This window comes from Pagrus pagrus, assembly GCF_965226575.1.
Source record: "Pagrus pagrus genome assembly, chromosome: 5".
Classification (NCBI taxonomy): Eukaryota; Metazoa; Chordata; class Actinopteri; order Spariformes; family Sparidae; genus Pagrus; species Pagrus pagrus.
Genome location: NC_140189.1, coordinates 23,897,089 through 23,914,286, shown reverse-complemented (window position 1 = coordinate 23,914,286; position 17,198 = coordinate 23,897,089). Strand labels below are relative to the sequence as shown.

The window sequence follows — 17,198 nt, the reverse complement described above, 5'->3', positions numbered from 1 at the left end:
GCGGTAGTGTAATAAAACACACTGACAGCGCTACAAGTGGAGGTTTCAGCACGATGGACAGCGACACGATCACTCCGATTAGTCACTGCCCAAACAGCATATTTTAAAATCACAAAACAAGTGAAGTGTGTGTGTGTGTGTGTGTGTGTGTGTGTGTGTGTGTGTGTGTGTGTGTGTGTGTGTGTGTGTGTGTGCGCGCGCGCGCGCTAGTACCTCGTTGAAGCAGTACAAGTGATGAAGAGACAAATTCACAATTTAAACAAAAGTTTAAGTTTGATTTAGCCATGGAAATAAGCTTACCTCTCCAGATCCCCTCCTCCTGTCAGGTAGCACTAGTGTATTGGCATGGCTGCCAGGGACTATAGTAGATCCTATACTCATTCTGGGTCCAACTAACATGTAGCGCTTGTCTCCAGATCTGTACTGGATGCTGTGACACAGAGTCCCGTCATAATTAGTCTCTTGTAGATATTTAGAAGTATAGTCTGTGGATTTGGAGCACTGCATCGCAATCAGCACGATGATACTGATGATAAAAAGTAGAGAAACTGAGCCCAAAGTTATCATCAGATAAAATGTCACATTGTCCTCCTCGTCAACTTTAGTGGCACTTTTAACATCAGAAGCAGCAAAAGCCTCTTTGGGCTCCACAAGTTTGACAATGACAGTAGCTGTTGCTGAGAGAGAAACGTTCCCGTTGTCTTTGACCAGTATGAGCAGTTTATGCTCAGCCTCGTCTGTCTCTGTGAATGAGCGAAGTGTTCTGATCTGTCCTGTATAGCGGTCCAAACCAAAGAGACTGTGGTCAGTAACTTCCTGCAGTGAAAACAGCAACCAGCCGTTATATCCGATATCAGCGTCATAGGCTCTGACTTTAGTGACCAAGTGTCCTGCGTTCACATTACGGGGAATCTCCTCCACACCTTCAGCAGAACCGTTGGAGCTGACTGGATACAGGATGACTGGAGCGTTGTCGTTCTGATCCAGAATGAACACGTTCACTGTGACGTTGCTGCTCAGTGACGGAGCTCCAGAATCTGTGGCCACAACTTGGAACTGGAACTTTTTCAGAACTTCAAAGTCAAAACTCTTCAGCGCAGATATTTGTCCGTTATCTGAATTTATATTTAAAAACGCTGTAATTTTCACCTGGCCACCTTCCTCTCTTACTATATGATAAGTCAAGGCCGCATTTTCATTCAAGTCTTTATCCGAAGCTGTAACAGAAAATATTGGGTTTCCAGGCACGTTATTTTCTACCAGGTAAAGATCAATTGGATTATGGGGAAATAGTGGGGCATTATCATTGACGTCTGATACATCAATGCTCAGAGTTTTGAATGTAGACAGGGGAGGCTGGCCACAGTCTGTAGCTGTTATTGTGATGTCATAATGCGAAACAGATTCTCGATCCAAATGCTGTTTCAAAACCAACGAGTACATATTATCTTGAAATGATGGCTTTAAATCGAATGGCACATTATCTGAAAGACTACATATCACTTTACCGTTTAATCCGGCGTCTTGGTCAATAATACTAATAAGAGAAACGACAGTTCCAGGTTTGGAGTCTTCAGATACCATGTTTGACAAGGATGTCACTTCTATTTGAGGTTTGTTATCGTTTTTGTCGAGCACTTTGATGATCACCCTGCAATCAGTACTCATTGGAGGTTGTCCTTTGTCACTGGCATGGACGTCTAACTTAAAAACGTCAACCTTCTCGAAGTCAATTTCTCCCTTCACTCGAATTTCACCAGTGTTTTTATCTAAGCTAAACATGTCATATATCTTCCGGTCAAGCTGGCCACCGAAAAAATATTCAATTTCTCCATTTGTGCCCTCATCTACATCAGTTGCCTTTACCGTGATCACACTTGTATCTGCAGCTACATTTTCAGGTATTGTCGCTGAATATACCTCCTGGCTAAAGGTAGGATGGTTATCATTTGAATCGAGAACGATGACTGTGACATTAAGCATCCCTGACCTCGGTGGATTTCCTCCGTCAACTGCGGTCAGAATCAGTTTGTGCTCACTGTGCTTTTCCCGATCCAGAGCCTTTTGCAGAACTAAGAAAGGTATCTTGTCCTCACCCCTCTCTCGAATTTGTATATTAAAATATTCGTTTTGATTTAATTTATACAGGCGCACAGTGTTGATGACAACATCTGGATCGTGCGCAGTTGGCAGCTGGAAACGTTTGCCAGGAACAGTGGACTCAGAAATTTCTAATATTCTTTCTTCCTCCTGAAAGCTCGGTGAATGATCATTGACGTCTATGATTTCAACCCCCACATAATGTATTTCCATGGGGTTCTCAGCTACCATTTTTAGGTTAATTAAACATGGAGAAACGCTCTCGCAAAGCTCCTCTCGGTCGATGTTCTTATGCACATACAAGACGCCATTGTTCTGATTTACTTCAAACTGAGCATCTTTTGTTCCCGAAACAATACGAAACCGTCGTTCTCCCAGCGAACTGATGTCCAATCCGAGATCCTTCGCAACGTTTCCAACAACAGATCCCACTTTTACCTCCTCTGGAACTGAATACTTTATCTGAGCTGAAACCCACTCCACACAGCTGAGCATCACAGAAAAACGGAGGGCAAACCCCCATGACTGTATTCCTCGTCTTTGTCCTCCGGCTCCCATCGTTTCAGGTTTGATTATTATTACATCCACTCACAGGTCCTTACGCAAAAAGGAAATTCCCTATTCCACAAAATATACAGCTGAAATATATCCCATATTTTCAACGTATCTGTACAAATGCAACAACGGCACCACTCGTTTCTGTTGAAGGTGCTGTCTCCTCTCTGTCGACCTGAACAAAACGTCTCTGTAAGGGGCAGGACCAACCGACTCAACAGTTTATGCTGATATGACACTGACACCTTGTGGACTGGGCACATTATGACCTTTGTATAAGCAACCCGCGACATGAAGCATGAAGCCAGTGTGTTTGCAAATTGTAGCTCTTAACTACAATTGATTTATGGCTTTGATGACCATTTTCGAAAGTATATTTTACAGTTTTAGCTTTGGATGATCTGTTTTTCTACCGTTCTAGGTAGCTAGTTCCCTTCCATTCTGTATAGCATAACAATCAGTTAAGCGACACTTGCTTTTGTTATTTCATTATAGCAGTGAAAATTATGTCAGTATTGTTTACAGTATTGCTTAATGACTGTGTATTCTAGGCAAGGTATTCACTAAATTCCCTTGAAGAAAAATGTTATTTTGGAGACTTTTGGAGACTAAATGCACTGTAATGGACATTAGTCTATTAAGTTTCAAGGGTCAGCTAATATACCTCCTTAGTGCAAATGAATAGGAACAACTAGATCCCTCCAGCGGTGGACAGGATATATCTAGATGTCTAAAACTGAATACTGTGGTAATTAAGAAAATGAGATTGGTAATAAAAGGCTAAAATACATAACACAAGTTTAGTCTTTGAAATCAATAAATGAAATCCATCAAGTTCAGGAAAACAAACATCAACATTCTGACTTGAAAATCACCACAATATAACCAAGCGCGTCTGTCAGCACCATGGACAGCGCAACACAATATGCCTATAAGTTGATACAGCTTTCCTTGTGAAAGCAGAAAAATCTTCCTTAAAAATGTCATATTTAGTTTCTAAAGGTGATCATGTCTGTAAGTAGGACAGTGAGAGCATTAAAAACTCCTTCAGCTGAAATCAAAACATAGGCTTACCTCTCCAGATCCCCTCCTCCTGTCAGGGAGCACTAGAGTGTTGGCATGGCTGCCAGGGACTATAGTAGATCCTATACTCATTCTGGGTCCAACTAACATGTAGCGCTTGTCTCCAGATCTGTACTGGATGCTGTGACACAGAGTCCCGTCATAATTAGTCTCTTGTAGATATTTAGAAGTATAGTCTGTGGATTTGGAGCACTGCATCGCAATCAGCACGATGATACTGATGATAAAAAGTAGAGAAACTGAGCCCAAAGTTATCATCAGATAAAATGTCACATTGTCCTCCTCGTCAACTTTAGTGGCACTTTTCACATCAGAAGCAGCAAAAGCCTCTTTGGGCTCCACAAGTTTGACAATGACAGTAGCTGTTGCTGAGAGAGAAACGTTCCCATTGTCTTTGACCAGTATGAGCAGTTTATGCTCAGCCTCGTCTGTCTCTGTGAATGAGCGAAGTGTTCTGATCTGTCCTGTATAGCGGTCCAAACCAAAGAGACTGTGGTCAGTAACTTCCTGCAGTGAAAACAGTAACCAGCCGTTATATCCTATATCAGCGTCATAGGCTCTGACTTTAGTCACCAAGTGTCCTGCGTTCACATTGCGGGGAATCTCCTCCACACCTTCAGCAGAACCGTTGGAGCTGACTGGATACAGGATGACTGGAGCGTTGTCGTTCTGATCCAGAATGAACACGTTCACTGTGACGTTGCTGCTCAGTGACGGAGCTCCAGAATCTGTGGCGACAACTTGGAACTGGAACTTTTTCAGAACTTCAAAGTCAAAACTTTTTAGCGCAGATATTTGTCCGTTATCTGAGTTGACATTGAGGAACGATGTGATATCACTGTGCAGCCCATCACCTCTCACAATGTGGTATGTTATTGCTGCATTTTCATTCAGATCTTTATCAGCAGCACTTACTGAAAATATTGAAGTGCCTGGGGCATTGTTTTCTACCAGATAAAGTTCAAACGGATTCTGACTGAAAATTGGCTTGTTGTCATTTACATCAGACACCTGAACACTCAGGGTCTTCACTGTGGAAAGTGGAGGTTCCCCACAGTCAGTAGCTGTTATTGTGATGTCATAATGGGACACAGTTTCTCGATCTAAACGCCCCTTTGTGACAAGAGAGTACATGTTTTCCTCAATCGATGGTGTCAAATCAAACGGAACATCACCTGAGATTTTACAAATAACTTTCCCATTAGGACCCGAATCTCTGTCAGTAACACTGATGAGAGAGATAACAGTGCCAGGCTTTGAGTTTTCTGGGACTACATTAGACAGTGATGTTACTTCAATATCTGGTTTATTATCGTTTACATCTTTAATTTTAATTACAACTCTACTCTCGGCTGTCCAAGGTAGCTGTCCTTTATCTGAAGCCTGCAAATCTAGCCTATAAATCTCAGTGTCCTCGAAGTCCACGTTCCCTTTCAAATGAATCTCCCCTGTGACGCTGTCTAATTCAAATGTGTCATGCACTTTTTTCTTTTGTGTTTTTCCAAACGTGTATTCAATTTCACTGTTCAAACCTTCATCTGAATCTGTAGCGTTTAATTGTATTACAAGTGTTCCTATTGGGGCATTTTCATCTAGTGACACAGTATATATATCTTTGCTGAACACAGGGCGGTTATCATTTGCATCCAGCACTGTTATATTTAAATTAAGACTCCCAGATTTTGACGGACTGCCTCCATCAAGAGCAGTTAACACTAAACGGTGTTCTGCCTTTTGCTCCCTATCCAAAGGCTTTTTCAGCACTAAGAACGGGATCTTGTCCTCCTCACTGTCTCTGATTTCAATGTCAAAAAAGTCATTTTGGCTCAGTTTATATAATCGAACTGACTGTGTGCCGACATCAGGGTCTCTAGCTGCATGAATCTGGAAACGAGTACCTGGAGGAGTATGCTCGGCTATTTCCAGCCGCTGCTCGCTCTCTGGGAACGTCGGTGAATGGTCATTAACATCCGTTATTTCAACACCAACGTAATGTATTTCCAGTGGGCTTTCAACTACAATTTTCAGGTTTATCAAACACACCTTGATGCCCTCACAGAGCTCTTCCCGGTCCATATTTTTCCCAATGTACAGCACTCCATTGTTTTGATTTAACTGAAACAGAGCGTGATTGGGCCCCGAAACAATACGAAACCGCCTGTCTGTCAAAGTGCTGATGTCGAGTCCTAAATCCTTGGCAACATTTCCAACAGAGGATCCCACCTGTACTTCTTCCGGAACAGAGTATCTTAACTGGGCCAAAATCCGCTCCACACAGCACAGCAACAAAATCCCGGCCACCCAGCAGCAGTTCACTCGGCGCCTTTGTCCTCGTTCTCCCATTGTGAAGCAAAAAAATGAATTGTTTCTGTGAAGCAAATACAGTGATCCAGCTGCTCACCAGAGCAGTCTAAATAGATCCATTTCACGACTCTCGAATCGACGATTTCACACAAATATAAACCGATATTTATGTGACTTGATACAGAGCCTACGACGTGTACTCCGTCAGCAAGGCACCTCCATCTGAAATGATCCCGAGATGGGCAGGGCCTGTGTTGACTGAGCAACACAACCATTAGCACACACTGACACCATGTGGCCTGTGGGCTGCAATACGATACTAAATCACAAGTTTTTTACTTCAACACCTCGTTCTCCATCTATATGTCCCTCCATGCTGCCAACTCCTAAAGGATACGCGATGAGCTGATGAGTTAAAACGCACCCCAGTCTCACTTTGTGGAGGATGCTCAGGTCTGCCTCCTCCAGCAAGTCAACTACATGTTTGCTGTGTTTCTCAGCAACCACCTGATCAGCGTGTTGCGCAGTTTTACGAATCATTAATAGCACGATAAATAACATCTGCAATAAAATGCATCGTTTGTTAAATGGCACACTAACACATCACGTTCGAATTTTCTCGGTTAATGTCATCGAGTCAGACATTGCAAATCTGCTACTTAGGTCAATTTTATACAAAACAGATTGATTCACAAAAAGACGTGACCGGATGTAAGAATACTAACTGAATGGGAAATATAAACTTAATTCAGAACAACGCTTGAGTCAACTTGCCATTGATTGCATTGCCCAATGAAAATCCACGAATAAAAAACAAAAACAAACTTTCAGCACCATGGACAGCACAATGTCAGGCCAGTAGGGCAAAAAACATAGCTTCAATTAAAAAGCTTCAATTAAAATCGAAATAATCATCTTACCTCTGTAGATCCCCTCCTCCTGTCAGGGAGCACTAGTGTATTGGCATGGCTGCCAGGGACTATAGTAGATCCTATACTCATTCTGGGTCCAACTAACATGTAGCGCTTGTCTCCAGATCTGTACTGGATGCTGTGACACAGAGTCCCGTCATAATTAGTCTCTTGTAGATATTTAGAAGTATAGTCTGTGGATTTGGAGCACTGCATCGCAATCAGCACGATGATACTGATGATAAAAAGTAGAGAAACTGAGCCCAAAGTTATCATCAGATAAAATGTCACATTGTCCTCCTCGTCAACTTTAGCGGCACTTTTAACATCAGAAGCAGCAAAAGCCTCTTTGGGCTCCACAAGTTTGACAATGACAGTAGCTGTTGCTGAGAGAGAAACGTTCCCGTTGTCTTTGACCAGTATGAGCAGTTTATGCTCAGCCTCGTCTGTCTCTGTGAATGAGCGAAGTGTTCTGATCTGTCCTGTATAGCGGTCCAAACCAAAGAGACTGTGGTCAGTAACTTCCTGCAGTGAAAACAGTAACCAGCCGTTATATCCTATATCAGCGTCATAGGCTCTGACTTTAGTCACCAAGTGTCCTGCGTTCACATTGCGGGGAATCTCCTCCACACCTTCAGCAGAACCGTTGGAGCTGACTGGATACAGGATGACTGGAGCGTTGTCGTTCTGATCCAGAATGAACACGTTCACTGTGACGTTGCTGCTCAGTGACGGAGCTCCAGAATCTGTGGCGACAACTTGGAACTGGAACTTTTTCAGAACTTCAAAGTCAAAACTTTTTAGCGCAGATATTTGTCCGTTATCTGAGTTGACATTGAGGAACGATGTGATATCACTGTGCAGCCCATCACCTCTCACAATGTGGTATGTTATTGCTGCATTTTCATTCAGATCTTTATCAGCAGCACTTACTGAAAATATTGAAGCGCCCGGGGCATTGTTTTCTACCAGATAAAGTTCAAACGGATTCTGACTGAAAATTGGCTTGTTGTCATTTACATCAGACACCTGAACACTCAGGGTCTTCACTGTGGAAAGTGGAGGTTCACCACAGTCAGTAGCTGTTATTGTGATGTCATAATGGGACACGGTCTCTCGATCTAAACGCCCCTTTGTGACAAGAGAGTACATGTTTTCCTCAATGGATGGTGTCAAATCAAACGGAACATCACCTGAGATTTTACAAATAACTTTCCCATTAAGGCCTGAGTCTCTGTCAGTAACACTGATGAGAGAGATAACAGTGCCAGGCTTTGAGTTTTCTGGGACTACATTTGACAATGATGTCACTTCAATATCTGGCGTGTTGTCATTCGCGTCTATAATTTTAATTACAACTCTACTCTCGGCTGTCCAAGGTGGTTGGCCTCTATCTGAAGCTTGCAAATCTAATCTGTAAATCTCAGTCTCTTCGAAGTCCACATTTCCTTTCACTCGAATCTCCCCTGTGACGCTGTCTAATTCAAATGTTTCATGCACTTTTTTCTTTTGTGTTTTTCCAAACATATATTCAATTTCGCTGTTCGAGCCTTCATCTAAATCTGTAGCGTTTAATTGTATCACAAGTGTTCCTATTGGGGCATTTTCATCTAGTGAGACGCTGTATGTATCTTTGCTGAACACAGGGCGGTTATCATTTGTATCTAGCACTGTGATCGTTAAATTAAGACTCCCAGATTTTGACGGACTGCCTCCATCAAGAGCAGTTAACACTAAACGGTGTTCTGCCTTTTGCTCCCTATCCAAAGGCTTTTTCAGCACTAAGAACGGGATCTTGTCCTCCTCACTGTCTCTGATTTCAATGTCAAAAAAGTCATTTTGGCTCAGTTTATATAATCGAACTGACTGTGTGCCGACATCAGGGTCTCTAGCTGCATGAATCTGGAAACGAGTACCTGGAGGAGTATGCTCTGCTATTTCCAGCCGCTGCTCGCTCTCTGGGAACGTCGGTGAATGGTCATTAACATCCGTTATTTCAACACCAACGTAATGTATTTCCAGTGGGCTTTCAACTACAATTTTCAGGTTTATCAAACACACCTTGATGCCCTCACAGAGCTCTTCCCGGTCCATATTTTTCCCAATGTACAGCACTCCATTGTTTTGATTTAATTGAAACAGAGCGTGATTGGGCCCCGAAACAATACGAAACCGCCTGTCTGTCAAAGTGCTGATGTCGAGTCCTAAATCCTTGGCAACATTTCCAACAGAGGATCCCACCTGTACTTCTTCCGGAACAGAGTATCTTAACTGGGCCAAAATCCGCTCCACACAGCACAGCAACAAAATCCCGGCCACCCAGCAGCAGTTCACTCGGCGCCTTTGTCCTCGTTCTCCCATTGTGAAGCAAAAAAATGAATTGTTTCTGTGAAGCAAATACAGTGATCCAGCTGCTCACCAGAGCAGTCTAAATAGATCCATTTCACGACTCTCGAATCGACGCTTTCACACATAAATATAAATCGATATTTATGTGGCTTGATACAGAGCCTACGATGTGTACTCCGTCAGCAAGGCACCTCCATCTGAAATGATCCCGAGATGGGCAGGGCCTGTGTAGACTGAGCAACACAACCATTAGCACACACTGACACCATGTGGCCTGTGGGCTGCAATACGATACTAAATCCAAGTGTTTTACCTCAACACCTCCTTCTCTATATGTCCCTCCATGCTGCCAACTCCTAAAGGACACGCGGTGAGCTGATGAGTAAAAACGCACCCCAGTCTCACTTTGTGGAGGATGCTCAGGTCTGCCTTCTCCAGCAAGTCAACTGCATGTTTATGTGTCCCAGCAACCACCGGTCAGCGTGGACTTACTGTAGGTGTGTGGTTAATAGACAATTAATAGGACAATCAGTAACAGCTGCAATAATATGCGTAGTTAAACAACATGTAACCCCATCAGCAAAAATAGAAGAGAAACACATTGAAAATCTACTTCGCAACTCTCAACAACTTTCCAGTGAACAATTGATTCACATCTGTCAATACAAAACACGTGGCTGGACATCAAAACAATAACTTAATGGGAAATACAAACCTAATTCATAACAACAGTGATTATTCAGTCCGGGCACCTGACATTCATTGCATTGCCAAAACCTCCAAAAGCAACGTGCATCAAAACAAGATTTCAGCACCATGCACAGCACAGGTTAAACCAGCAGGCTCAAAACAGCAAATGAAAGAAACATTTACACGTGAATTAAAATCGAATTGTATTAAAAAAAATAAAATGCTAAAATACAAATCACACGTTTAGTCTTTGAAATCAATAAATAAAATCCATAAAGTTTAAAAAGCAAACTTACTTGTTTGCTTGAAAATTACCATTATATATTCAAACCTGTCTGTCAGCACCATGGACAGCGCAACGAAATGCCGTTAGGCTGATATAACTTTCCTTGTGAAAGCCGTAAGGTTTTGCTTAGAAAGTTATATCTAGTTTCTACAGGTCATCATATCTGTTTGGAGGACATTGCCATAATGTAACCCGCAATAAATTCCACAAGTACATTAACAAAGCTTAAATTAAAATTGAAACATGGGCTTACCTCTGTAGATCCCCTCCTCCTGTCAGGTAGCACTAGTGTATTTGCATGGCTGCCAGGGACTATAGTAGATCCTATGCTCATTCTGGGTCCAACTAACATGTAGCGTTTGTCTCCAGATCTGTACTGGATGCTGTGACACAGAGTCCCGTCATAATTAGTCTCTTGTAGATATTTAGAAGTATAGTCTGTGGATTTGGAGCACTGCATCGCAATCAGCACGATGATACTGATGATAAAAAGTAGAGAAACTGAGCCCAAAGTTATCATCAGATAAAATGTCACATTGTCCTCCTCGTCAACTTTAGCGGCACTTTTAACATCAGAAGCAGCAAAAGCCTCTTTGGGCTCCACAAGTTTGATAACGACAGTAGCTGTTGCTGAGAGAGAAACGTTCCCGTTGTCTTTGACCAGTATGAGCAGTTTATGCTCAGCCTCGTCTGTCTCTGTGAATGAGCGAAGTGTTCTGATCTGTCCTGTATAGCGGTCCAAACCAAAGAGACTGTGGTCAGTAACTTCCTGCAGTGAAAACAGCAACCAGCCGTTATATCCTATATCAGCGTCATAGGCTCTGACTTTAGTCACCAAGTGTCCTGCGTTCACATTGCGGGGAATCTCCTCCACACCTTCAGCAGAACCGTTGGAGCTGACTGGATACAGGATGACTGGAGCGTTGTCGTTCTGATCCAGAATGAACACGTTCACTGTGACGTTGCTGCTCAGTGACGGAGCTCCAGAATCTGTGGCCACAACTTGGAACTGGAACGTTTTCAGAACTTCAAAGTCAAACCTCTTCAGCGCAGATATGGTGCCATTGGCTTCATTTATATTCAAAAATGAGGTTACAGTGGGCCCTGGACTCCGGCTGAGTGAATATGTGACTGCCGCATTTTCACCTCCATCAGCATCTAACGCACTCACAGAAAAAATGGACATTCCAGCCTTGTTGTTTTCCGGCACATAAAAAGTATATGGGCTCTCAGTGAACAAAGGACTGTTATCATTAACATCCAGCACATCTACCTGTATCACCTTTGTGGATGACAGAGCGGGGCTCCCTAAATCCTTTGCTGTTATTGTAATCTCATACATATATGTTGTTTCTTTATCTAGGTAGTCCTTAGTGACCAAAGAGTAAGACTGACCGTCAGGTGACGGCTTTAAGTCGAAAGGTAAATGAGCGGGAACACTGCACACCACCTGCCCGTTCACACCTGAGTCAAGGTCCGTCACACCCATCAACGCCACCACGGTACCAGGAGGTGCATCCTCTCGGATGCGACTTGAGAGGGATGTGATGTCTATTTCGGGTGGGTTGTCATTCACATCTTCCACTCTAACAACCACGTTGCAGTGTGTGGAGAGAGACACGGCACCTTTGTCCGAAGCCAGCACCTTAATCTCATACACTTGTTTTTCCTCATAATCAAGGCCTCCCTTCACCGTTAGTCTGCCAGTTCTACTATCCAGATCAAAAGGCTCTGATGAGAGTCCTCTGTGTTTACTCCGTAGAGAATATTCTATCTCACCGTTCATCCCCTCATCCGAGTCTGATGCATTTACTGTCAACAGGAATGTCCCCGCAGGTGCGTTTTCTTTTATTGTTATGGTATATTTTTGTTTATCACATACTGGTGAGTTGTCGTTAATGTCCGATACATTAACTGTGATATTAATAGTACCAGATTTTGATGGTTTACCCCCATCTGTAGCTGTTAATAGTAACGAGTGTTGAGCGGCTTGTTCTCTATCCAAAGGTCGCTGTAATATCAGGAATGGGACCTTTCCATCCTCCCCAAATTCCTCGGTTTCCAGGCGAAAATACTGGTTATGATTTATTTTATATGCCTGTAAGGAATTCAATCCAACATCCAAGTCGTGTGCTCCTTCTATCTGAAATCGAGATCCAACTACGGCGGACTCCAGCACCTCTAATGTGTAGTTCTCTTCAGGAAATTTCGGCGAATTGTCATTTACATCGAGAATCTCAACTATGACTTGGTGCATCTCGAGAGGATTTTCTACCACTGCTTTCAGATTTGTGATGCACGAAACAGATTTTGCACACAGATCCTCCCTGTCTACTCTCTGGTTCACTAACAAAACTCCATCCCTCGGGTTTACCTTGAACAGATCCTGCTTTGTCCCCGACACGACGCGCAGATTCCTGTCCGCCAGTCTTCCGAGATCTAATCCAAGGTCTTTGGCTACATTTCCCACAGCAGTGCCTACTTTTACCTCCTCCTGAATGGTGTAACGTATTTGAGCAGATATTCCTTCCAGCTGAGTCCCAATCAGCAGAGCCAGACAAAAGGAAATCCACACATCCAGCCATCTTCCTCTGATATCCGTTATCGCCATTTTTTAGGAAAAATATTTTTAATCAACGTCCACAAAATTCTTCTTGAATTTTCAGTTTCCTCCTGCGATTAAAATGCAATACATGTCTGCGGGAACCATCATTCTGACTGACGAACGAGCGTCCGTTCTTTCACCCCTCTCTTTGGGTTGTTACTGAATGCACATGCAAAAGAAAGGCTCCTCACACAAAACCTCTGTAGTGATATTTAGTGTAACAGCACCACCCATTGTCACTGGAAGGATGGTGCTGTGCCGACGATACTTTAAGTGTAGCCTATGTGATTTTGCTGAAATACTACCTCACATCTACATTCAGGCAGTAGACGATCTAAGCAGGAGCTGAAGTTATATCAGCCCAGAAAAGAGTCTTATTTTAACATTACCTGTGTGTTAAAGGTTGAGTCTTACAAGTGGATTCTGAAATAGCTATTTAAAAATACATATTTCAAACTGGAGAGCGAGGCTTCTGTTTCCAAAATTTCTGTTGTTTCATGTTGTTAATTTTATTTTTTTATATTGTGTGTTGTTTTATATAATCCTTTTCCTACAACTCGCATATCTAGTCAATATATATATCATTTAAATAACAATATAACCTTTTATTGTTAACCTTCATTTATTAATTAAGAAAGTAAGCATCCGTTTTATTTTTTCTTGATATTTAAGAGAATGTGTGCAAAGATGAAAACAAACAATTAGAAAATACACATGAGGATTTTTAATGTTCGTCTTTACAAAACAATAAGGACGTTTCCTGGAAAGAGCTGTGTTAATTTTATTATGAGGTAAAGGCGATTTCCCTGCAAGAAGAGTAAAACCCAAACCTAAATTAATCATTTATTTGCTCACCATGGCTATCCCAGCAATTAATTGATTAATTCATTGAAAGCGTACCAGTTGAACACTGGGCTTTATTTTTTTCTAGATTTAGATTTACAAAGCTGTTCAGGAGACTTCTTGAGCTGCATCCCAAAATTACGAACCCTAACATAAAGCGTTACCTAATGTGTCATTGTGGTCGGGACATTGTAGAAAAGCTGTTGACATCCACATTCTGCCTGCTTCAACTCTGTGTGATCTACTGAGCACACACCCACAATCTTCCTCTTGTTGCAGCGGTGAGCAGCGACATCTCATGGATTAAACCTACAAGTGCAGCTCTGATGAGCCCACTCATGTGTCTGCATTGTTCATACGTAATCATGCCTTGTGCTCCACGCAAAAGCCTCACCACACTGCAGCACAGCAATGGAAAAAATAATGGATTTTGTTAGAAAAGAAAAAAAATAACGATTGCACTAACAACAACCAGGAAATAAAGTGACCTACATTAAAAAGAAAAAAAGAAAAAACCCATTTCCTCGCACCCCACCACTCCCGCATGCTGCGGCTGCGTATCGGTTCTGGAAATAGGCCAAACGTTTACGTGCGCGTGCACGAGCGCTGCCGCATTCTGCAACACCTCCTCCCATTTCTGCCTCCATCGTTACCCCATGCTGCATCAGTGCTGCCAGATTTCAAAGCACCTCATTTCTTTTTTTTTCTTTTTTTTTTTAAAGAATCCGCCCTCAGTAGGCAGAGGGAGCGGTGATATTTTACAGAGAATGCTCAGATGATGTCTGCAGGCTGCAGGCTGCGGATGGCGGATGCTGCACTGTGCAGTAGTGGTGGTGGGTGGGTGTCTGAATATTAAATTACAGGCTGCTTCACAGCACACCGCGAGCTCTAGCGAACAGACAGCACGTCGCCATGGCAACGCAGCTCCAGTAGGCAGGTCACTGTCCATGGTGCTGAAAGGAAGCTGGGCTGGGGAGGCAGAGGGGGAGGGATGCAGGAGCTGTGAATGCTGCAGACAAAGAAAACCAGCTGTATCCACACGCCCTGATGTTTTGAGTCTCCAAATCATGTAAAATATATTCCCCTTCACAGTAATATCCCTCCCTCATGGTTCATATAATAATAAAACTATACAAAATATAATTATTTTCTAATGAGGGTATTAAGGGGAAGGTATGAGTAGTTGTTAAAAAGACACATGTAAGATATTACTCTTAAAATCATATTTTTCTTATTAAGAAATATCATGCATAGGAAATAATACCCCAGATACATACTAATACATAGAATACATTGGGGCTTTATATATGGTGCACATGTGTTAGCCTACTAGTGCCAGCTGGTGGTTGTTCTAGTGTTTTGTTCCACATTGATGTATCATTGTGTCAGTGTGCTAGTCCGGCAGTGGACCAGAGCAGCAGACATCAGGCAGTGTCTCTTCTCAGGGTCAAGTGGTGAATAGAAAGGAAACGTTTCCTATCTCACTTTGCTCCAATCAAAAATAAATACTACCAAAACTAGATTCCATATACTGTAAAAGCCTTTATTCTTTAAAAATATATATATTACAAAGACACACACACCTCCTAAGTGCTAAACCAGCACAAAATTTGAGGGTCACGTAAAGGTTTTTTCTTTAATGAATGAAATTGAATTTCAAGCTCCCCTGCTTGTACATGAGCTCATCTCTCTGGGGAGATGAGGTCATGTGTGCAAACACAAAAGCAGAGACAGCTGCACCTTCGGAAAAAAACGCCCTGCAAGCATGCATTGTCTGCAAAATAGTATTAACTCTTAACCAGATCTACTGATGAGTGTTTGTGTTATATTATCATAAAATGTATTTCAATTTACTAACTACACCCTTCAGCTATTCAACTTGTGACCTTTAGCACAGTTCATTAGTTCATTTTCAAGCTTCAGTTGAGACATACGGTGGCTGCTATTTTCATTTAAATTTTAATTATTATTAACTGTTTGTTTCTTTCCAGGATAGAGATGGCTGTGATGTTCTCACACGTGGTGGATGTGCTGACCGTGTCAAGTGAGGACAGCCCAGAAGGGGCACTTAGCTGGAGCCAGTTTCCACTGTTGTCATACATTAGAAAGGTATTGTAATGGACTTCCTCAAATGCCTGCCTGTGGAAATGTCCTCTTGTTTTGACTCACACATATTGTGTACTTAAAATGCTTCGCTTAAAGATGGATGATCAAGTTAGAAGACAAAACTCTTTATTGGTCTAAAGCAGACTAAAACCCCTGAGATGCAAAAAAAAAAAAGTCTGACTATTCAAAATTCTTAACTTGACCAGTATGTATTTTGTAATAATTAGACTTTGAATTCAACATTTTGGATGCAGCAGGTAAGTAATGCATTTCATTTAAGAAATCAGATAGCACAGACCAGTTAATTCATTCATGTATAATATACAAAACTCTACATTATTATTACAACACATTATTATATGGATTCCTGTCGGTCCTTCTGTCTTATAGAACTTATATTTGACAAACACTGAATGATTCATTTGAATCAATACTTAAATTACACTACTGGGAAGTCATGGCTGGAGAGGGAAGATCTTTGTGGAAGCACACACACAGGCGTAGTACATTTTCCTTGATTTGCTTTTTTTTTCCCTCGTTGGTGTTCTAATTTCATCACCATAATAACACTGTCTTAGTGATGAGATAAAAATAGAAGCCCCAGTTATGAGCATCCTGGGGGTGCATCTCCATTTGGGAATAATAACGGTTCTAGCATTTAAGCAAGTGCTTTAGTACCTACCACCCATTCAAGATCCATACAACATTGCCTGCTAAAACCTTGCAAGTAAATCATTTTCTGACCTTAAATCAAAAATGATTCTGTCAACTTCTCCCACCACAGTGAGCATCTACATACACATAAAATAACTCATCCTTCAGTATAGAAACCCAGGATCTTTTGACATTTTAATGCTTTTATATTTGGGACAGTAGTTTACATGTCTGTGTTGTGCCTGACTCCGAGCTATACTTCGGTTTAGAGAGGGGTCCACGTTAAAGTACGTTATATATGTAACATCTTTGTGTGGACGGTCTGTGTCACCATAAAGTCTTCTCCATGAGTTAAGAATGCAAGCTTGCAGAACAGCTATCCCTGCCTCAACTCACTATGTGGGCCAGATGATTTTCAAAGGGCCGGAAAGCCCCTGAATCAGAAAAATCAACAAATCTCCGACACTGTCACTTCCATAATCTGTACTACAATGTGTGCATTCAAGCAAATGCCTTCATAAAGTGACTCAGACAGGAAAATCATACCAGTAGACTGATTCTGTTCTCAGGCCACAAGTGTCTGTGATTTGTTTCAGAAATGAGCTCAATGTGTTTTTTTTAGACACATCTAAACACGCTTTGTAATCCAGACTAGAATTAAAACTAATTTTACAAAACTGCTGCTGTCCCAAAGGAATGTTTCACCATTTGA

General features: G+C 42.0%; 2 protein-coding genes and 1 pseudogene across 3 annotated transcripts in view; all 3 read right to left on the bottom strand.

Moving 5' to 3' along the window:
• Window positions 1-2,888, bottom strand: part of LOC311257655 (protocadherin alpha-C2-like) — a 172,652-nt gene extending 169,764 nt beyond the window's left edge. Inside the window, exon 1 of the mRNA XM_084353422.1 lies at window positions 301-2,888. Coding sequence (XP_084209548.1) covers window positions 301-2,658 — 2,358 coding nt within the window. The 5' untranslated portion in view covers window positions 2,659-2,888. The remainder of the gene's footprint in view (window positions 1-300) is intronic.
• Window positions 2,889-3,492: 604 nt separating this feature from the next.
• LOC311257687 (protocadherin alpha-3-like) lies at window positions 3,493-6,239 on the bottom strand. The gene has a single exon (XM_084353504.1). The coding sequence runs from the start codon at window positions 6,079-6,081 to the stop codon at window positions 3,703-3,705; it is 2,379 nt and encodes a 792-aa protein (XP_084209630.1). The 5' UTR covers window positions 6,082-6,239; the 3' UTR covers window positions 3,493-3,702.
• A 692-nt stretch (window positions 6,240-6,931) lies between these two features.
• Window positions 6,932-13,327, bottom strand: LOC311257692 (protocadherin alpha-8-like; annotated as a pseudogene). The gene is made up of 2 exons: window positions 11,375-13,327; window positions 6,932-7,809 (listed from the first exon to the last, which is right to left on the bottom strand). The product of its transcript is annotated as a protocadherin alpha-8-like (transcript).
• Between the last annotated feature and the right edge of the window lie 3,871 nt (window positions 13,328-17,198).

Coding starts and splice junctions, on each gene's coding strand:
- LOC311257687 (XM_084353504.1), bottom strand. CDS start 6,081: ATGGGAGAACGAGGACAAAGGCGCCGAGTGAACTGCTGCTGGGTGGCC.